This window comes from Cnephaeus nilssonii (assembly GCF_951640355.1).
Source record: "Cnephaeus nilssonii genome assembly, chromosome: 12".
NCBI lineage: Eukaryota > Metazoa > Chordata > Mammalia > Chiroptera > Vespertilionidae > Cnephaeus > Cnephaeus nilssonii.
In genome coordinates this window covers 34,890,732-34,914,554 of record NC_137083.1, presented here as the reverse complement: position 1 = coordinate 34,914,554, position 23,823 = coordinate 34,890,732, and the positions used below count along the sequence as shown (strand labels likewise).

At 34.6% G+C, this 23,823-nt stretch overlaps 1 protein-coding gene across 3 annotated transcripts in view; it reads right to left on the bottom strand.

Annotated features, from left to right (window-relative positions):
* The window catches only part of CACNA2D1 (calcium voltage-gated channel auxiliary subunit alpha2delta 1), a 379,039-nt gene that overhangs the window by 19,879 nt on the left and 335,337 nt on the right, over nt 1-23,823 (bottom strand). For all 3 annotated transcript variants that reach the window (XM_079785391.1, XM_079785388.1, XM_079785389.1), the window contains 15 exons: nt 19,713-19,789; nt 17,686-17,746; nt 14,438-14,535; nt 12,964-13,051; nt 11,952-12,014; nt 11,176-11,279; nt 10,273-10,359; nt 8,787-8,854; nt 8,359-8,397; nt 6,450-6,521; nt 5,380-5,532; nt 5,242-5,294; nt 3,486-3,541; nt 2,987-3,116; nt 936-1,045 (listed from right to left, as the gene is read on the bottom strand). In XM_079785391.1, the coding sequence (XP_079641517.1) occupies nt 936-1,045; nt 2,987-3,116; nt 3,486-3,541; nt 5,242-5,294; nt 5,380-5,532; nt 6,450-6,521; nt 8,359-8,397; nt 8,787-8,854; nt 10,273-10,359; nt 11,176-11,279; nt 11,952-12,014; nt 12,964-13,051; nt 14,438-14,535; nt 17,686-17,746; nt 19,713-19,789 (1,259 nt within the window). The remainder of the gene's footprint in view (nt 1-935; nt 1,046-2,986; nt 3,117-3,485; nt 3,542-5,241; nt 5,295-5,379; nt 5,533-6,449; nt 6,522-8,358; nt 8,398-8,786; nt 8,855-10,272; nt 10,360-11,175; nt 11,280-11,951; nt 12,015-12,963; nt 13,052-14,437; nt 14,536-17,685; nt 17,747-19,712; nt 19,790-23,823) is intronic.

The window sequence follows — 23,823 nt, the reverse complement described above, 5'->3', positions numbered from 1 at the left end:
CCAACACAACCAATTCAACTACTTAGGGATTTAAGGAATTAAACTGCCACAAACTTTTCTTGTCAGACTAGAGGCTGTGTGAAGAGATCAGCTTTTTAAAATTTGACCGCATATGGTCCCTGGCACATAAAAGTGGATGAATGATGCAGAGTATAAGACGGGGTTATACTTATAAAACAGCACAGGGGAGAACCCTGGGGGCAAAGATAGACATAAACCAATTTCTAATAATAAATGTCAATTCCAAACATAGGTGAGAACTTTTTTAGCATTTGCCCCTGCTATTTTTGAAAGAAAAAAAAATTACAGACGCTCTACAGAACCTCTGCAGAAGTGCTTGATAGTCATTGCATGCCCTTTTGCATGTTTACCACCAGAAGTAGTTTTAACCGTTGTAGCATACGACAGGGTTTCCTTCCTTGTAAGACTGAATGATATTCCAATGGATGCATATACCATATCTGACTGCATTTTGGGTTATTGACAGCTTTCAAGCCACAATGCCCCCTTTCCTTCTGTCCCGCATCTAGGCGAGCAGGTAGGAGAGCCGGGGTGGAGTGCTCCCTCCTTTGGCACTGCCTGGGAAGTTTGAACCACCCAAGCCCCAGCCAGCACAGGCAAGAACCCAGGACTGCTGCCTAACCAAGACAGGTGCTCCTCCCAGCTCTCTCAGGCCATTTTCCCATCTACTTGGGAATCTGCACTGCTCTCGCCACCAAACTTCATTCTGTGAGTAAGAAACCTTTTCTATCCTTTTGGTGCCTGTATAGCAACATCAGCCTTGACCTCCAAAACACATGTTGCGTGAGGGGTCCATTCTTCCTGTGCGGTGATCACTCTATAATATTTGATGAGCATCAACAACATGACAAGGTTAAAAACGCATTATTTCAAGATGGTTTTCCATTCCAAGCATCTCTGGTGTCAAAGGATACAAGTCTGCTCTGCTTGTATGAGCAGTCGCGTGTCGCAGGGACAAGTCCCTTTGCTCTCCACCATTATGAATACCAAGTTGGTGTTCATAAGTTTTTCTACATGAAAGATCCTGCAAAGGAAATATTTTAAAAAATTAACAGAACAGTATCTTTTGGGAAAGAAATAACAATTTTCAAAGATTCTTAACACATTAAAATGGTATCACATCTTGAACCACGAAGTATCACCAACATAAACGGTAAAACAAGGAGAATGAGTTTAGAAGACAGGTCACTGTGCTTTATGTATGAGGATGCACCTATTACCTCTCTCAAATGAATAAAAAAAATGCAAAAATGTTTTAAGCATGTTTAAAAATGTTAGTTCTCAATGCAAAATTAGCACTATTTAGTTGTTGAAACTCATAGAAAGAATGTTTTATTTTACATGTTTAAGGAATTGTGGTATTTATCACTGGAAATAAGCCACAGTTACCTTATTTTACACATAAGAAAACTCAGACTGCAAATATGGCTAATCATCTTGCCCAAGCCAATGGCAGAGTAAAGACTAGATCAATAAACTCTGTGATGATGGAAATGTTTGTTTTTTTTTTTGCTTTATGCAATATGATAGATAATAAAGCTATTGAGCACCTGAAATGTGACTAGTGTGACTGAGGCACAACACTTAAATGTTAATTGTAATTGCCAACCATGGTGGTAACTACTTAACTGGAAACAGACATATAGAGAAAGTCAAGAGTTTTACATTTCATGAAGTATTTTGTTGTGTGTGTGAGTTTTCACATCTTAAGCTGCTTCTCTGCCTTCTTTAGCAATCAAGATAAAAATGTAACTATCGTTAAAAAGTGATTTCTCTAAGATATCTTTTAAAAAGTGGGATTTTTTGCGATTCATTCTAATATCTTGATTACATTTATCTCTGCAATTTAATTTAGCCATTTTAAAGCACATATTGCTAGTACTGCACATCAATTAATGGAAGACCAAAGAATTCTGAAGCTCTTTCTGATGAGCCTGTAAAACATTGACAGAGGGTAGCCTAATATACTAATCTCTAAACAAGGAGGTCTGCTTTTTACTGAGTTCATCATGCCTGACTATCATCCCTTCCTTCTCCTTTTCATACACTCTACTTCCTCCCAGGACATAAAGGTTAGCTAAATAAAGTCATCAAATCATATTGAACATGCTTATTAAAAATTCATGCTAGTTTCAATTAACACATTCCTGAAAACATTTTTAACTGTTCTAAACGTCTATTTTGAATCCCTAGCAACTAACAATTCCAGCCCTTTCATGTGCTCAGATTACCTCATCTCCTCGTATTTTCTCTTCTCTGTGTTAACATTTCTTCTTGAATAACCAGCCTGCAGTTGCTAAAAACAAAGTATCCCAACTCTTTGCCTTTCTACTCTGTTCTCAGCGGACCTGTGACATGGATTATCACTCTCTCCTCTGAAAACCAAACATCCCCACTTCGCCTCTATCCCATTACAACCAAACTAAATTCTCCATCTCTTCCAACAAGTTTTATGGAATACTGGTGACTAACATTAACCTTGACCTTTGGAAATATTTTCTCCCAGTTTCGAATTAGAACACACAACCCTGAAAACCGTTTACTAACTAAATGTTAAAAAAAAAAATCATACATCTGCCTTGGAATTACTGATATAATTAATCCTAATCTTATTAGAATGAATAACTTTTCAAATTTCTCTATATTAGAAACATTTTAATATAGGTCATTTTAGACAAGAAAATACACACATGTAATAGAATTTCTCTATTCTACCTAAAAGTGGGTCTTTTTTAAAGACCATTTATTATAGTTGAAGGGACTATAACTTACCTAATTTAAAATTAAATTTAAAAATTATAATTTTTAAAAAACCTACAGGGAAAGTGAAGATCTCTGATATTTTCATCTTAAAACAGTTATCCATATCTCTCTGACTCAAACAACAACAATCTCCATCATTTTCTGTAATGACTATAAAAGTGAATACAATTTATTTGGTCCAGAAATGAGGAAAAAAAATTACCTGGAACAGTTTCCGCAGTCTAATACACCACTGAAGGACTTACTATCATTATCGAAGAAATACTGCGTTTGCTCAGTGATGCAACTCTGCTTCGATATAGAGGCTGTAAATTCCTCATCTTCCATCTCAGCTGCGGGGAAACGAAGACCACCATCAGGAAGGGACACGGTAGGCAGTCCCAGAGCCTTCCTTTCTCACGGAGCAAAACAACTGTAAAAGGGCGGGCACCTCGACTGGCTGTTTACTGCTGGTAATATAGCGGTAGCCCTTAATAGGTGCCCAGCAATTTTTTCAATGGAAAAATTAATTCAAATATATAACAGCTACAAAATAGATCCAATGAAAGACAGGAAAGTTTTGAAAAATAGATTTGAACCTATAAGTGTCAAATGGACGATTCTCTTTCTCTTTCTATCACACACTCTTTCTCAGAGTTTGTTAAATTCAGTACATCCAAAAAGGATATTTTAATTATGGCAATATCTGAGCATTTACTTACCTGCCTCCAGAAGCCGTGGAAAAGTCAAACTCAAGATAAACTGCTGTAGAATAGACCTGAATTTTAAATATGAGTAATTACTGATTAAAATCTACGTATTTTCCTCTATCAATTATATGATAAAAATGTGAGGAATTTTTTATAAACACATTTCTTTTTCACCTTTCAGGAAAATATTGAGAATTTGTTAATAAAAAGTTTAGAAGCATTTTATATAAGTATTCTTAAATTACACAAAGCATTATACATTATTTCTGTTGAAGACGTCATGAAGTCAGGGTGTGTAGAACCAAATGAGGGACACATGTGTGAGGAGACATAATATGAAATGAGATTTGGTAAGTCTAACAGGAGAATATCAATATTTCACAGTCAGAATTTTCTCCTTTTAGTTTTTAAAGCTCTGTGGTAGAAGAAAAAGCCTAAAAAAACAAACAAAGATGACTTTGTGCCATGGGTTCATAAACTATATTTATAAACACACAGTGTGACATTTATGAAATATATATATCATATGTGGCATTTAGAATATTTCAATATTATAATAAAGGACAATTGAGCCAAATATTAGTATAGAGTCATCTGGAACTGAGTTTAGTGAAAATAACATAAAGGCAATCAAGTATTTCAGAATCAATATGAGATTTAAAAAAAATATTCTTAGTAATTTCAGAGAGGAAGGGAGAGAGAGAGAAACATCAATGATGAGAGAGAATCATTGATTGGCTGCCTCCTGCATGCCCCCTACTAGGGATTGAGCGTACAACCCGGGCATGTGCCCGTGACTGGCATCAAACTCAGGACCCTTCAGTCTGCAGGCCGACGTTCTATCCATTGAGCCAAACCAGCTAGGGCTCAATATGAGATTTAGAAATCTCATTTTCACAACAGAAAGCACCATTTTTCCCCAGAATAATGGATTTTTTAATTCTAAAAATCTTGCTACTTTATAATCTAATTTTAGCTGGGAAAGCCTCAATATCAAATGAATGTAAAGATTAACCTACCTGGAATAAAGCTAGAACAATACAAGTTGGGCATTGATAAAAAAAAGAAATACAGTGACAGCGAGGAAGGAAGGGAGGGAGAGGATGGATCCCAGACACATCAGGAGGTTGTTACTTGACTAAGCAGAACCGAACAATGACAAATTTGATCTTTCAGACTTTCCTCAGTGCCTCGCTAAGCAGTTTAAATGTCTCATTTTCATAGGTGGCAGGTTATAGGTGAGGGGGTGAAGGAGGTTGGATTCAATGAAAAGAAAGAATAAGATCCATTTCAGCAAGATGATTGATGCCTCTAAAACTATGCCAGCCTTTGTATGAACAGTAAAGAGGTGGAAAGATGAGTCATCATGTCAGGAATTTGATAGATGAAGGCATCCAACTTGAATGCGGAATGCAATAAATAGAAGAGATAAAAACACCTACAATTTAAGGGACTGAGTATCCTATAAGGAAGACACACAAATGAAGAGTTTCAAAGGTCCCATAGGAAAAATAACCTTCTGGAAAGGCTGGCGTTTGCATGAGCATAACATTGTTTTCACATAAAACAAAACAGAATGATTGTAACAGCCTTATACGGATCACCTAGAAGAACTATTTATAAATACGCATTGCCAATATGTGTTAACGGGAATAAAAAAAGTAATTCCCATAATAATCATTTACATGTCACAAAATCCATGTTTTCATCCAATTATTTCTCTTTACATCTTTCTCTCCTTACCAATAAAAATACAGTTTTGACTTACCAGGCAGCAGCTGTTGCCCACCAGCCAATGTGTAATATGTCTGCAATTGATGGCTAGAAAATATAAAATAAAAAAGTCAGTGCTTTAATCCACACTGAGTGTCTCTTGGAGAGGGAGGGTGACTTGGATATCACTGACCACGTATGCCGAGCGATGCCCTGCTCCTTGTTTTGGTGCAGCACCAGGCTCACACACCGACTGGTAATCGTAGGATTTGTTAAAAGCATAGACTGATATATTAACCAGATGTCTCATCAAACTTGGATCAATCTCTCCAAAAAATCTTCCAATCTGCACAGAAAAAAAAAATAAAGTTGCAAATTAAAGTCAAATATTATACCTGAATCAGTACAGTGAAAAGAAATAATACAAAGAATCGTGTACTAAAACTACTCAGGAGTTTCAAAACCGGATCTAACATTCCAAAAGAACGCAATGAGCTTAATTCAATACTCAAAAGCTCTGTGTGATATCTGTAGAAGGAATGGACACAATTTATTCAGCATTAAGGACAATCAAATGCCTCCTGAGGATGAGAAACAGCACAAATAAGAAAAACGGATGGGACTTGCGAAAGAAATCTGTAGGGACTGTGATGAACCAGAGTGAGCCCCATCCACAGGGGCAACCTCGGAGGTATTAGAGGCTACCCTAGAGTTTAATCCTAAACTCCAGACCATAAACATTGTCAGTTAGGAAAAACGGTCATTGTTGAGAGATCTTTTCCTTCTTTTTCTTTTAAGAGAAGCCACAAATGTAGACTCAGAAATGAAATTAGTTGACCAAAAATTCTACTTTGTTCAAAATCTTCTATGAAGCAATTAGCAATTTACAAATTTGGGATTAGAAACTTCACCTGTTTCAAAGCGGCCTAATATTAAGTTAGACACTATCAACTGATAAGTATTTAATACATGGGAATATTTTACATTTCTGAGAGATCAAAAATAAAAAGTTTATATGTTAAGATCCTTAACTATATGTTTTAATTACTTTGAATACTAGAAAGTAAACTCAACTAGCAAACATAAAGAAACCTATATTTTTGATGCAAATCTTAATGATTTACATCATATTAAGCACTTTTAAATTTATAACAAAAATAAAACAACTCATCAATTTCTATTATGGTATGGAGGAGTTTTGTAATGTTGAACTAGGAAAATATACTTTGGAAACCTTAGTTCTTTTTCTCTTTAGGTACATACCTGGTTAGTATAATCATCATGATTTGCCATTAAAAGAAAGCCACCATCATCTAGAATCACACAATCCATTACCTATAAAAATAACAGTTAACACATTTTTAGAAAGATTAGAAGGTTGTACTATCATTACACTTCGATACATGTAGATGATTATAACAACCCTAGGAGAATGATTATGTCTTCTCTTGGACACACATGCTCAAGAGATTTTGATTAAATAAATCAAGGGCATGCATAGATTCATATCAAACCCCCAGGGCTTGGTATTCCACCACTATCCATCCAGTTAAAACTGTTAACTTAGTCTTAACAAATCATAAGAACAAATCAGAAATAATTTTTTTGCCACTCCAAAAATCATCTGAATCATTCGGTAAACTGAATAGATCAAAATATTTAATAATGTATAATTACTTTATTATTTTAAGCACATGTTTAAGACTTGACAGAAAATATTTTTAAATGAATTTTAGTCACCATGTTTCATAGAATAATTAAAAAAAGAGCAGTCTGGGGATATTTAGAGCTATATATATAAGTACTTGGTTGGATCATTTGAAATTTAAAAGCAAAATAAGAAATGCCTGTGACAGAAAAAAATCATTAATCCTAAAATATGGAATAAATTCCCACCTAATTGAAATCATGTGTAAATGCATGAATCAGTTTACTAGTTTTTATTATATAAAAAGCACAATTTGAAACACTGTTTTCAGAGTTGGGGACATGGTCATTCTATTTTCCTACTGTGGAAGCAGCTTGCCAAACCTTTGCTCTAAAACATAGTTCCCATAATCAATGTTTACAAAGTCTCTATAAAATGGACAAACTACAAAAATAAATTATTGACATAATTTTGATGACTAGAAGTGATCAGATGATATAAACCCCTTGCTTCATTGGGAAATATACACACAGATAAGATGACTAGAAGAGTGGAATTCATCCTTCCTTATTCATTTTTTTGGAATAGTTTATCTAGTATCATTCTTAAAGCATCTTCAGCTTTTGAATAAAAAAAAGTCCACATTTGCTTTTTCAAACTCAAATGGAAATAAAATAGAAGGCAATGTAAAATTCAATCCATGTTAGGGAACTTTATAATAAATTAGAGGCTAGGTGCACGAAATTCGTGCATGGGGGGGGAGGGTTGTGTCGCTCAGCCCAGCTTGCACCCTCTCCATTCTGGCACCCCTCGAGGGATGTCTGACTGCCCGTTTAGGCCCCAGTGGGATTGGGCCTAAACGGGCAGTTGGACATCCCTCTCACAATCCAGGACTGATGACTCCCAACCGCTCGCCTGCCTGCCAGCCTGATCACGCCCCCTAACCACTCTCCTGCCAGCCTGATTGATGCCTAACTGCCTCTGCCTGCCAGCCTGGTCATCCCTAACTGCCCTCCCTTGCCGGCCTGGTTGCTCCCAACTGCCCTCCCCTGCCGGCCATCTTGTGTGTTAGAGTGATGGTCAATTTATATATTACCTCTTCATTATATAGGATTATATAATCCTTAGGTTAAGTTAAAAAAGCAATTTCTCATTGTGAATACAGTGTTGAACAAACTTAGAGGAAATGCAAAAAGATGGGGAAAGACTGCATGGATAAGTAGTAAGTATACCTTGGTTAGAAAATGCCCACCCAGGAATAGAGGTAAAGATACATAGGTGCAAAAGAACCTAACAGAATTGAGATAGAAGAGAATACAGTCCATATTGATACACCTTTATTATAATTCCCCATAATATAATAATCTTTTTAAAAATAGGATTTAAAGTAGTTCACAACTTCATAGTTAATTTTTAGCACTTGATTAAAATTTCCTGCATATTTTTAATCATAAAATCTTATCAAGAGTAACAAGAAAAAATTATACTAGTAGTTAAAATGTTTATTTTAAAGAGTTTTCTTACATCACTGTTTCTTTTGCAGTCACAAACTGGACCAGCACACTGAAAGACAAAATTACAATTATTACCACATTTTGTAAAACTGAATTTTAATTGTATCATATTATTACCATGTTGCAATTATAAATAAAAATAAATCAAAATAATTTATCTAGTATAAAAGATTAAACATCAGTCTTTCCCATAATAAAAAAGAATTACTTTATCTTTAGAAAATAGCAATACTTATCTACACTAGCATTTAAAACGATAACATTAAATTTTTTTATATTTATTAATTGATTTTTAAAATCTGAAAAAAAAGAAATTCATAATTTTGTTTCAGTGTAGTGGCACTGAAAATTTAGCCTCTTTATAAGATTTTACTTTTAATTTTATTTACATTTGAAAGTAAGTACATAGTAAAGTAATTAAAAAAATATATATCTTACCGGATCCCTGATTGATGTTTTGGTGAAATTCTCTATCCATGAATTTACATCAATTTTAATTCCAACAACTAAAAAATATGTAAAAGAAAAATGGATATATATCTTTAAAATTGTAGCTATGATTCTATCAATTTTTCTCCTCATATTTGAAAATTCCTGAGCAGGTAAGTTTCTTGAGATTTAAAAGAAATCAATTTAATTTCAGCTATACATTGAAAAGTTTATTTGAATTAAAAGACTGTAATTTTAGTTAGCTGCAACAAATATTTGCTACATGATAATTTAGTAAATTTATATAATAGCATTGACTTTGGGTTGAACTTTGGTTACAGAGCTATTTCTTGGGGTTTGCATTAAGAAGTAATGCTTATAGCTCTTCATCTATCACATAAACTTCATTTATATTCACAAAACAGCTTATTCATTTGCCACAGCCTGGCCAATTAACTAATATAGCTGATAAGCTAAAAAAAAGTGATAGTATTAAGAATAGCCTTATAAATATAAGGTCATTCAAATAGAATGTCTTAGGAGGCTTTCCTAACCCGGCCAATGCAATGTATGCAATAGGTGATTAAGAAGTGTTGGCTGAAGAGTGACTAGATGAGAAGATGAAAGTTTGAGAGAGAGAGTGGAAGAATGATTAAGCGTCTGAGCCATAACTAAGTGAATAAAAGCAACTGAGCAAACGAAGGAAGGGTTTATTGGTTAGAAAGTGATGGAGTGAATCTAACTATGCAGTTGAGCCACTGAGGGATAAAAATGCCCTCAGGAGTAGGAAGGCAATTTATGAACCTTCTCCAGGTGGCCTAATGCATGCTCTTTGAACAGGTCAAACAGCATTGAATCTACAATGAAAATAACTGATACATTATTGTATCTACTCATTCCAGCCTACTTCCAATTCCCATTAATCTTCAGTTTTACAAACTGTTTTATTTGTTTGATTTCTTTTAACAAAAAAAGTTATTTTCCAACTTACTTTATTGGAAGTTTTAAAAAAAATGGATCCTTACCTAATACTTTTTATAGCATAGTTATGCCAGAATTTATCTTTTCACCCCAACAACAGAAACTAAACTTTCCATGTTCACATCATTACAAATATTCACATCTTTGGCTGTGTATCCTTCTGCATATTCGTAAGTGTCTTTCAGGTTGGACTTCTAGAGTGGGATTGCTGGACCAATCCAGCATTTAGAATTTTTACATATGACACTAAATTGACTCCAGAAATTTGTGCCAACAGCATATAAACATACATACTTCTTAGAAAATTCCTCAACTCCATATACTAACAACTTTATTTTATCCCCAACCTCAAAGAGAAGTGATTGTATTGTATTTTATTTTTTAAAACATTTGTCTGTCTTTGTTTTGGTTGAAACTTTCTGATAAGCATTGCCCATTTTTTAATATAAATATTAGGTCACATTTAATATTGGTCATGTGTATGTATATAATATATGTTTATATATATACTTACCTGCAGGTTTAAGAAGTTTTCCTTGGATATATATTTCTACCGCTTTGCTTACCATAATGCCTGATTCATAAGCTCCAGGTCCACTTTCTAAAAAAAAGTGGAAAAAGACCTATCTAGATAAATGAAATAATATTGAATTTCTTTCAATACATGACTATTCTAGCACAGGTATATGCTATATGCCAGGGTAATTGGGGTGTCCATGAATTGGTTTGCATTAATTGCCTTTGGGATGTGAACTGTTCAGCTTGGCTTCATGCATTCCACAATACACTGGGTGCATGCCAAACCTCTGCCTCATGACATTTGCTAAAATATTGGGAAGGCAGCTGAAGTGGAAAGATTGATCTTAGAGATTCCCAAACTGCCTTTGCATTTTTAGAAGATAATGTCCCTGGACAAAACTCTAAAATTTTCTGAAGTTCAGTTTTCCTACTTGTGAAAATGAGGATAAATAATATCTATCCCCAGAGAGGCTGAGTAATTAAATTAAAAACTTTGGGGGAAATAACAATACAATATTTTAAAATATGGCTATTAATTTCTATACTTAATATATTTAACTAATTAGAGTGCAGTAAATTGATTAATTACATTTAAAAAAATTAAGCATTCTTCAATATATGTTCAGTTTGTGTAATGAGAGTTTATCTACATGTTTCTAGTATTATGCATGCCAATAGATAAGCTGCTTCTACATTACTGGGTGACTCTTTCCTGTATGTGCGTTTTCCTCCTCAGTTAAATAGATGCTTCTGTCTTTCCAATGTCGGCATATCATGTATACTTAATAATGACTATTCTGAGCAATTAACTTATAATATATTTTGGGGGAGTAATGCAAGCAGTAGCAATAATTTATTATTTTTTAATTGTCAAAGCTAAATTTCAAGAAATACTTACTGTTAAAGTAGGGAGCAGTGAAAACATAGTTATCATTATCAAGACTCCTTTTATAGAAGCTGTCCTCATAGGTTTCTGGGTTTTCTTGCCAATTTTCTCCAGCCCTAAGGGGGAAATGGCTCATCATTTTTATTCTTTAACCTACCTGATAACCTACTTTTCCCTTTGTGGACAAAACCAAAATTTACAGATATGTCTATATCTCAGGTATGCCCAAGCAAGTTAGTGGTAATTGATGGGGTATATGATACTCATTACTAAGCAATAGATTAGCATTGAATTTATAGAAAGAGCTGACTCCTAGGTTTTACTCTGCCATTTACTAACTAGGTAATTCTGGACAAGTCAGTTAATAGTTCAATTAATATTAATAAGTCTACCCAGCCCACTTTATAGACTGTTCTGAAGATAAACAGAGGTAAGATTCATTGAAGTACAGTGAAAACAATGAAGTGCTATTCAAATATAGTCCATAGACTATAACCATTATGTTCATTTGACTAGGTTAGTTTGTACAAAGAGAAACATGTATTTAAAATATCTTAAATTATGTAATATATATGATAAGCAAATACAAGTACATTACTGAAGAATAATATAGCATTTTTAAAGAAATGAAATATTTTGTAATGTAAGTAGTTTAAACAATGATTCCAATTTAATGTATGAATAATGATCAGTGTCTCTGAAGAATGGCTTCCTCATACATTAATGAACAGAGTCTTGCCGTAGTCTTTTGTAATGCACTTATTTTTACAGATGTTATTTGAACTTACTCTTTGGGATAAACTCTGGTAATCCCACCATCAGTCACAACAAACCGAGCTTTCACTCCCTTGCTGGAACAGAAGACAGAAGAAGGAAATATTTTATTCAACTTACTCTCTGAAAGTTACTATGTTAGGTGTTGGTGATACAAAGATAAATAAAACTATTTCTTAAAACACAGCCAAAGTAAATATATCAATAGATGCAACTATGTTTTAATAGTTAAAACATCTAAGAAATAAGTAATTAAAATGGAGGATGCTTAAGGAAGACATATCATAGGAAAAGAATAATACAGCTGAATTTTGAAGATGGAATAGGAGTTAACAGGGATGACAGAGAAAGCTAGTGAAGAGTGATTGTATCTGTTGTGATAAAAGCGTAAGGCACAAGGTGAGAAAAAATAGGAAGTCAGCTCATGAATGATCTTGAAATCCATGCTGGAGAGTGTCACCTTTAGCCTAGAATTGGAACTGCATTTTAAAAGTTAAGACTGGCAAGTGTGAGTTATATGGAGAATATAGACTGGGGCTGTTGTAGGTAGAAGAATGGGAAGTATTAAAGGCATAAAAATCAGTTGCTGTAATTTCTTAAAAACTGAAATTAGGACTTTGCGTATAAAGAGAGGAAAACATTGTTAGAATAAATATTTAGCATTTGATGATTGATTGGAAATGGGTGGAGGAGAGAGTGTAAATGAGAACCATCATCAGATTTGTCAGTTTCTTGACTGGGTACCTGGTAGTAACCCTATTTACCACATGTAGAAACACACACAAACATGCCTATTCACATGTCAGTGTACACACTGAGTGTAAAGCTGAGTAATGGCAGGTGTTACTCCTCACATACACCCACAACTGCAAATGCAAGTTGTCAACAATTGCAAAATAATTTTCTCAATAAATTGTTATTAAAGATAAATAATAAACTTTAAGTTTGATGCCTATTTCCAGATAGTCCCCAGAAAGATGCTAAACTGAAAGGACATATTTTTTAATTAATAAGAACAATACTTACATGTTTTTCTGCTTACTCCAGTAATTTTGGACCAGTTCACTTGTAAAACCTGCATCCAACAAGACCCGATTTATCAAATCCGTGTTACCTAACACAGAAAAAGGAGACCCTCAATGCAATCCACATACTTTTAAAATTAAGATAATGAGACAAATATATTATTTCTAAAAGCAATTTAGAATGAAAAGTATTTCTATGAATTTAAAAATAAATCCTATATTTATTTTCTGCATTTTTCATCTTTTCTTGACTTTTTTAGGCTAGTAGTGGAAAAGCCAATTCTAAATGAGGCAACTTTTTTTAAACTGTATTAACAAGATATATGAAATATGCCAATCAAGAAACAATGAAGAAATAGTATTCTCTTTTGCTTTTGTGTGGTGATTTCAAACTAGCATCATTTCATGGACAATTTTACATATAAAAATAAAAATACATAGTTATGTAGGTTTTTGTTTGTTTTGGGCCGAGGAACATAAGGAACCTAAGTTATCACACACCGTCTCTATTCCAAGACTAGCTTTTGGAATCTACTGATATTAGTGAAGGATCCTATCAGCTCAAGTTCAAAGGTAATGGGGAGGATAGATGATGAAAACCAAGGGTAAAATTAATACACATTTTAAAAACACTTTTTCTTCATCCTTTTCCTCAGGCTCCTCTACTCTAAGCCCATGAAGCTCTGAATAACCTGTAAGTACCTTCTGAAACTTCATTCATATCAACATTTCATTTCATTCAGGTAAGGAACATGTGACTTTACTTATGCTATTACTGCGAGAGGTGGGGGTAAGATTAGGCTGCACACATTTTAGTTGGTTTTAATTATTTTAATTTTTAGGAAAAAAGTAGTTAAAGATTTTTTAAATGTTTAAAAAGCTAAGAATTCATAAGTCTCTAAGAAGTTTCATAGTATGAATGATACAAATTTCTCTAAAAGACAAATGTAATAGTTAAAGACTGCTAAAATTTATTTTATCCCAATTTTATTGACTTCATAAAAAGGGAAAATATAGAAGCATATTTCTAATTACAAAGTTAATTGTGATCAAAATAGAATGTCAGCAAGAAAACAAACTATTAAGTAATACTGCTTATCTTTTTATCTTTTTATTCTATTCATATAAAACTCATTATGTAAATTGGAAAATATGTGTTAGTTTGTTTTCCTCTATATAGCAAGAACAATGCAATGAAAAACCTTCAGAAGATCATTCAAAATTAAGCTTCTTAAATTTGAAAGGAGCAAAGGTAAGCATATCCTATTTCCATCTAAACACTTGCAAGTATCTATTTTCTGGCTTTTAAATTTTGACTTTATTTAATAATGTAATAACATTTCTTTACTAGGGTCATGTTGTTACATCTTACCATTAAAATTTTATAAAGTAAATAAACAAACCATCACAACAAACTCAACTGAACCAGGATTTGACCACACTGAAACAATTATTGTGAATTAATGCATACTTACAGGATGGATTGTTTGGAGTTTTTCTATCAATAAACTCATTGAAATTTAAAAGAAATTCGGTGTTATTATCTGATATTTTAAGGTCATTGCAGTAATCTCTGAAAAAAATATTTTAAGATATTGGGTATTAAAATCAAAACATTAAAATTGTACACGTAATCATAGGAAGTGGAAACACTTTTCTTACTAGCCTATATGACTGAGAAGGACCTAACTAGCAGATGGTGAAGCCCCGAGGAAGAACCCCGTCTTCACATCCCTAATTAGTGTGTTTTAACCACACAAGGTGCTTTGAACTTTCACTCTGTGCACGTCTGTTACTGCATAGCTCCAGGCCAAAAGCAACTTTGACCTCTACCAATAAAAGGCATTTAATGTGGTGAGCAATTTAGACAGTGTCATCCTGTGTATGTGTGTGTGTGTGTTTATCCTTGCTGGTTGAATTGTGCTGTATTTTGAAGTCGTCTAAAGACATATTGACTACTTTCGATTACAGTAAACATCAGAGTATCAAATAATAATCTGATTTTTACTAATATCAAAAGCCAAAAAGTGTTGAAAGTCCCCTTTTAAGGAGAGTTGTTGAATTAGGATGGGAAAAAGTGAAAGGTTTTTAAAACGAAAATGTGAGGAAATATGGAATGTTGTGCCAGTGGAATGAGCTCTTTAGTAATAAGATGATCCAGAAGGACCACAGAAATTTACCCACCATGAGGAGTGTGGTGCCTATGCCACAGGCAATAAGTAGCAAGAGGCGGATGGGAATATTGGAGAGGCGAATATGGGGTTAGGCAGACAGCATTGATGTTGGTTGTCTGTTAGCCTAAAGGTTATTCAACACAGGCCTGGGAGCTTAAGGACTCAAGATAGTCACTATTTCTTAGGTTCTTTTCCCAAAGGATTCACACATGTCAGTGGGTAGCCAAACAATACCTGTCATTACCAAAACTTCTAAAGACATGTGGAAATACCTGCTAATATACCTTCTATGAGGCACTGTTTCTCTAAAAGTGATCACTTTTACAACATTGATCATTGTTCATTTCTTTTAGGAAAATGATTCCTCAGAAAAGTGAAGCAGCAAGGTGAAGAAATATTTGCATGACTTTAAAAGATCAAACTTCAATTTGCTGAAAAACACTTTTAGGGCCTATAATCTCCTTTGGTCATTTTCTGTTTCTGACCAAATTAGCTTTGTAACTTAAAAGGCTTTGAAACTACAGATCTTTAGTATTAGAAATTTGGCAAATTACTTCTAGAATACTGAAAATGACTTTGTTCTCATTCTGTTCAACAACCTTAAATAAGTCACAGATTAGCACTGAACTTTAGCCTATCGCAATTGTTATTTATTTCTCATTCTAACGCATCTTCTTTGAAGTGCCTTTCTCATTTCTAGACATCCAAGAAAGACAGCAAAATTAATCTATGTTTTAGACTTTTCATGCCTGTGACTGTATGCCTCTTTAAGGCAGGAATGTTCCGTGCATCTAAATTCTCAATGTTTCCCTTTTGCAGTTTTTAAATTGAGGAAATTACAAAAACTGATTAATCATGATCAAATAGCTTAATTTATTTAAGAATTAACAAAAATGGCTATATATCTTTAAAATTTGCAAGCTTTCTTCTTATTTTAAAATAAATACTTTTTAATACCCTTTATTAAATCCTTCTTCCTCTCCTTCCTCTTACTACCACCATAAATAATAACTAATATTTATTTAGAGCTCATATCTTACCAAGAACTTTGGTATATACTTTGCATGCATAATCTCATTAAAAGCTTATACAAACTCTGAGGTAGTTGTTAGGGATACAACATTTGAAAGCAAAGAAACTAAGGTGCAGAGAATTTGAGTAACACACCATAACAATGAACATCTGGGTAACAGACCCAGATAGTCTTGCTCTAAAGTTTGCTACACTGTTTCTCATTAATAACAGTGACAAAAATATATGACTGCTGTCCTACATACATAACTTTCTGTCTTTTCTCGCCAATTATTCCTTATCCCAATTTTTAAATTACCTTATTTTTCACAACTCTTTGAATACACATTCTGTATTAACTTTCTCAGGAAACCTTCCCTACAAAAACATTTTTCTCAGATATACTAGTACTGAATGTTTTTTTGACATCAATCAGTATTTGTTTATTCAATCTATACTCATATCTTGGAGTAACAAGGATACTATTATTTCATGTCTAAAACTGTTTCCTGATCTGTGAAATGGGACAATAACACTAATTTATTATAGAGTTCTTTTGAGCAGTAAATATACATGTAAAGGGCTTAACATGTGTTAATTGAGGTGTCACAAATTACAACATTGCTTCCCTTCTCTGGTGGATTTGCTCCATCCCTACACACATAGGAAAATTCCAATCTTCCAGTAAGTCATGTTGATACTGAATATGCCTTAGGCCAGTGGTCGGCAAACTGCGGCTTGCGAGCCACATGCGGCTCTTTGGCCCCTTGAGTGTTCTAATGCCACTTCTTGAAAATAGACTCGCCCAGGCCAAAAACCAACCTCTGCGCATGGGCCACGAAGTTTCAATCGCAATGTACGTGTGCGCCCACACGTGGTATTTTGTGGAAGAGCCACACTCAAGGGGCCAAAGAGCCGCATGTGGCTCGCGAGCCGCGGTTTGCCGACCACTGCCTTAGGCCACAGAAATGTCCCACTGGCTAAGTCCTTGCTAAAGTCCATTGCTTACCAATTGGGAATTGGCATTGAGACATATTTATCCTCTCTGTGAGTGCTGGTACCTATATTTTCCATCTTGTCTGATGGTGCAGCACAGAAGCCAATCAGCATGGTCTGTTATGTAAGACCTTCTATAAGGTAAATATATTCTCGTATGTGTATGTGTGTGTGTATATATAACATGTAAAAACATAGAGAGTATGTTTGTTTTTTGTATGTTTGTATGTGTACACATACAAATGCAAACATACAATTCTTCATTCTTGTTGCCTGGTTAGTTCCAACAAAAGCAAAACCTACATCTGTCTTGTTCACTATTGTATCCCCACATCAGCACAGTGCTTAGCACATAGTAGTTGCTTAATAAACACCTGAATGAGTAAATGAATGAGTTAGCAGGATTCTTTTCCTTTTTAAAGTTCTTGTTCCCTTTGGTTCCATAATTTGGCATGCAATTAACCCAGAGCAGCAATCTTGACCCAAATTTAGAACTGTTATCATTCATACAAGCTATAAAAATAAAATAAAACCAAACCAACCTTGGTGCTAAGAATGTATAGCCAGATTCTTCAAAATTATCCGGCTTCAGTGTCTCTGAATCTGCAAAGATAATGTTACAGGGTTAGATAAGCAATCAAGAATATATATCCTGAGATTCTATGGCAATAAGAAGGCATTAGAAATATAATCTAATGAGAAAATTAAAATATATTATGTATATCCTAAACTGAAATACATCAGTTAATATAAATGTCCTCCATACTTAAAAAAATAAACTTTAATTTTGTAACATGGATTAAAAGTTTTATCAGAGAAAATACTAAGTTTATAACTTTCCCATTTACTAACCATATCCTAACCAAGATATTCTTTAAAAATTTTTTATCAATAATACATCACAGGTATTTAAAATGTCAACATAAAAATTTTATGATATTATGGTAAAGAAAATGATTTCAATAAACCAATTAATGCCTTAGTAAATTAGTAACATTTTTCACATTAGTATGAATTAGTAAGTGGAAGGATAAAAACACACAAATATTTAAGTCTCAGACAAAACTTGAATGTGAAACAGGCTCCATTTGAAAACACAAGCATATTCTTTCCCCGTTTTTGGCCGCTAAGGTTTGAGTGATCATGGAGGAAAATCTAGCAAATGAGAAGCACAGAGGATAATATCCATTAGGAATGGAAAGATCGGTGGAAATGTCAAGTGTACTAAACAGAAAAAAAAAATTGAGCAACAAGAAAATACTTGCCCTTCATTTTGCCCTTTTTTGCTGTGAAAATCCATCAGAAAGAGAAAGCAGGGAAACAAAAAAAAGAGGGTAAAGCAAAGGGGGTCACAAACAATATTTTATTCAATGACTTCCTTGAATAAAAATATTGTGCATAGATCAAAGGTTCATTATGTACAGCTGTCGTCTGGAAAAGAAGACACATATTTTTGGAGACTGGAAAGTATGCCCCGTCAATTACTACTAGAGCACCCTATCTGTGCTGTGGTTATTTCAAGGGTCTATTCTGCCAAGTGGTTAATGCAGGTGCAGTACCGATGTTAGCCTATAAACAAAACCATTTACCAGTCATCAAAGACCCGCTAGCCATCCCCTCATTTATCCAGTGAAGAACTAGCTCATGCAAAGTTACTGGTTGTGAAAAGACCATCATATCTATCAAGTGAAAGTGATAAAAATGTATAAAATACCACAATGTACTATGAGAACCAGGGCTGCAGAGAGCAAAGAACTGACACGGAAATGAAAGAATCTAGTTTACTTATTCTTTAGATTTGTGATATAAAAGATATATGTAAATATGTATACATTTTTTTTTTTTTACTTTATTGTATTAGGAAAAATTTAGGTTGCTAGTAAGAACTGAGCAATGTGCAAAGGATATGATGGTCGTTTTACATTCCTAAATCTAGTCAACCCAAAACAAAATAAAGATTAATAATGATTTGAAATATTCACTGGTGTTAAACAATTACTCCACATTCCAAATGATACTTAAAAGAACTAATTCATTTGAGTTACTGAAGACATTAATTTGGATTATGAGAAAAGGTCCATCACCAAATCAAAACCAAAGACCAGTGCAACCTAATATTTTTCAACGAAGTAGAACATGTGGAGCACAATATTATTCTTGCCAAAAGCAACAACAACAAAAAAAGAAAAAGAAGAAAAAAAGAAAAGGTAAAGCGTTACTCGCACAGTGCCATGAGCAGAGACCATGTGAAACATTCTGCATCAGCTAGCAGACCCTTAAAGCAACAGCAACGGAGGACACAGCACTGCAATGATTCTATGAGCACAAAGCGCGGCAGGGCAGGGGGGTGGGGACTGCCAGGGAGACGGGAGTACCTGCTCATATTCTATCCAGGTAGAATATTTCTTGTTCCTTGCATGTTTGGAATGGGTTAGAATCATTGCTGTAGATTTGGTACTAACAGCTACTAGAATGGATAAGCCTTGGGTATTCCAAAATCTAGACGTCTTTAAACATTGGATGCTAGAAGATAGTAAATAGACCCTGAAGTTGCTTTCACAGTACTTACATCTGGCCTGAGTTATTGTCTCTTCTATTTTGGCTTTTATATAGTAAAAACTGTAGGTTGGTAATACCAAGGCCAAACTGCAATAGAAACAAGAGAAGCATAAACACAAACAAACAAAAATGAAACATAAAAAAATAAAAATAAACACCACACGTCAAGTTCATGGAAAAAATCCAAAAATCTTTTTCATGGGAAGGAAAAGACATGTTACTTTGACAGTAAAATGCATTCAGCTAATAGAGTATTTAATCTGATCCTGCCATCCTGAGTCACCCAGTTCTCTCCATTATAGGGGATCAGAAGACACATGGAAAATAAGCTTCTAAATATGCCCATAAATTAGCTGAGAAAGAAATGTCATGGGTACTATATTTCCAGAAAACACTTTTGAGTGTTGAAAAATATAGAATAATACTGGAGTATGTTTAAACAAAGTAAATAAAATTGATGAATTAACTATAATGTTAAAGTGCTTTATAGCAAGTGTATGCTATTAAAAATTACAAATGTATTATCATTTCTATTACACAATTTATATAATCATCTGAAATATACTGTTTTAAAAATAATTTTTCTTTTTTTAAAATTTATCTTTATAAATTTTATTATATCTTTAGAGTTATGCAGATGTACCCTTTTTCTCCCCATTGACCCCTTTTAGCACACCCCTTCTCTCCGCACCCACCCCAGGCCTTCACCACACTATTGTCTGTATCCATGGGTTATTCATCGAAATAACTACGATTTCAATACTCTAATGTTTAGACAAGTCCACAGAGTCTGTTAATGGGAAAATTCAGATTCCTTTAGAGCACTAAAACAGATTCCCTGCTCATGCCATTGGTTCTTACCCAATACTTCAGAATCATTTATTGTGGATATTCCATAGCCCTTGGTAAATTGCTGTCAGGTACAACAGGACATACATCTTGAGCTCAGTACTTTACAGGAGTCATGGGATACTCTAAACGTATAGATAGATGTACAAACTAGAGGACAGGTCCTGTGCAAATCTTAAACCAAGTTCACAACGATTTAGACACAGGACGGTCAGAAAAGCCTATTTCAAACCTGGTCTTAATAACTGAACAAAATAAAAAGCTGACAGGCAGGTAACCTTGCTGTTTTGAAGTTGCCAATTAATAAAACACATAATGCATTAAAAGTTAAGATATCAGAACTTTTGAATATTATGCAATTTCCAAAAATACAACTGCATCTATGAAATTCTTTTATTCTTACAAGGGCTAATATACATGCATAGGACATTACTAATTATTTCATGTCTACATTTGCTGTTGCAAATGACTTTTGCAATTCTTTGAATATAGAAGGAAACTTAGGAGCTAATGGGTGCAGATAATGAGGCACTCTCAAAGATTTCCGATGCAACTATTTTCAAAAAGTGAGGCTAGGTTAAGTTGATCAATTGAGTCATTCAGGATTCGCCTTTAATATGTAATCTGAAATTTAGCAGTGCACAGGAAAAGGTGTGCCTATTCAGGCTTCTAAATATTTCTAGACATTTTCAGATCTTCTTTCAAATAACTCAAGCCTCATACCATGGCTTTTGGGATGAATGTCCAGATTGTCATCTCATTACTTTTCTCCTATGGACAATATAGAACAGGAAAAAAATACCAAATTCCAGGTTTTTCTTCTTATAAATATACATGCAAAAAATTCCTTCTACGAAGAATAAAAAAGCAATGGTTTATTTGCTACAATTTAACTGTTCAGTCAAGGTAGCAAAATGGGTGAATGCTTGCTACCTCCAGTTCTCAAACCTTTTCCCATCACTAAGTAATTCATAGACTTTCCTTATGGATAAAGGTCAGAGAAATAAAATGTTATGTACATTTAATGCAAATCTCTACATTCATTTTATAGGTAACTTCCTTTAAATGGAGGCAGAGATTAAAATTAAAATAAGCAGTGCAATTAGCCTGAAAGCAAGATGACCTTTCATGATTCACTTGCCATGTATAAAATGTGGAGCAGAATTACTGAGCATTTGACGATCGTCTCCTAAAAATTCCTCTCCAGGGAAATTAGGACATTTTTACTACCCCATCAGCATTTATTGCTAAGAGAAACTTCTAATTAAAACCGATAACATTATATCATGTGGTTGCCACAGTGTCATTCTGTAAGCTTGTGTTACATCTCATGTACCATAAAAAATAGTGTGGCAAGCCTCGAGAGACACAATAGTTTTAAAATTGACATATAAATATATATCTGGCCTGGAACTCAGGTTGTTATTAGTGGATACACACTATTCTGTAGAAAAATATAGTTACATGTAATTATTTCCATCTTAAAGCAACAGTTATTTCTTCAACCTGCAGCAGATAAGATCTTTACCAGCATTCCCACTCAATGATGCTTTCATATACAGTGTTTGCTGTTTCCCTCCATATAAAACCAATAGACCAAGGCAGCTTTATTTTCTCCTAGGGATTAAAGTCCAATAAATCCAGTGGTCACAAGATGGATGTTAGATCCCATGTAATATTTATGTGACTCACATAAATATGATTAACTAGTGAAGTAGAATATAACACTTTTCAACTCAAAAATGTTTCACTATAAACCAAACTCTTCATTAATGCTGAGAGAATTCTATTAATATAATTAATTACTATATTTCAAAAATGTATCTAAATTATATCAAGGCTTAAGGAGACAAAAATCACTAAGTGAAATTTGGTACCTCATTCATTAAAACAACACATGCCATGTTTCTTTAATTTAGATGTAACATTTTGTTCTAAATTGGCATTTGTGAATTTATTTGTATAGAGATTCAGGGAAGTACTTATAATGGAAAGAGATGGAATCTGGCTCCAAGTTGTAGGTTGGGGAAGGGAATGAATGATGCAGACATGCAGAAGAAGGGAAGATGGGCTATTCAGAGAACAGTAATTTGTATAGGGAGAGCAGTGGGAGAAAAGACAGGGTAGAAATATGCGACGTGAATTATCAGAATTGGAAGTTGAATTTTAACTTGCATGAAAATGGGAAGAGACTAAAGTTCTATAAACAAGTAATATGTTCAACCCTGGAGAAATAAACATTCACCTGTCCACACCGTGTGTTATGTCTGGATGTGCGAGGAAAAGGGGCTGAAGGTAATGGACATTTGAGAGACTGTTACAGACGCATTTAGGTAAGATAGAATGCGAAGTAAAAATACCCCCAAAGTATAATCTGACGGCAGTAGGAACAAGTCTCATTGACAACTCATTGTCAGGATCAAAAGGAAACAGTTTTTCTAACTTAGTATTTCTCCATCTAAGGAACAAAGGCATTCCCAACAGTACACCCAATCCTGTGTTTTATCATGAAATCATCTCTAAGAAGATAAGCCTCCTTGCCCTGGGTGGTGTGGCTCAATTGGTTGGAGCATCATCCCATATATTGAAAGGTCTTGGATACACTGAAAGGTCTTGGGTTGGATTCCTGGTCTGGGCTCATACCCAAGTTGTGGGTTCAATCCCTGGTTCCGGCAACTGATCCATGTTTCTTTCTCACATCAATGTTTCACTCTCCCTCTCCCTTCCTCTCTCTCTAAAATCAATAAAAATATATCCTCAGGTGAGGGTTAAAATAATAATAATAATAATAATCTACCTAATAAAATGGTAATATGTAAATTACCATCACTCCGCTACGCCCACGATTGGGCCAGCAGGAGGCGCAGGTGGCGGGACTCGGGGTGGCTGGGGTAGCCGATTGGGCCAGCGGGACGCTGAGCTCAGCGTCTGCGCCATGGCTGTGCTGCAGAACAGAAGGGGCCTCTGGGGCAGCAAGCTCACATCCCGCCGTGGACCATCAAAAGCGGGGGAGCTGGGTGCCTGTCTGCTCCAGCACCAGGCCTTTCGGAAGCCTCCGCCGAGCCGGAGGCTTCTGAAAGGCCTGGTGCACCAGCGGACAGGCACCCAGCTCCCCTGCGATCGAAAGCGAAAGCGTGTAGGGGACCCTACACGTGCATGATTCAATCATGCACTGGGCCTCTAGTAATAATAATAATAAAGAGACCGTGCTCCTAGATTCTAGATTTCTTCTGTGCTGTTAACACTTTCTGACAAATTCATCAAAAAAAAAA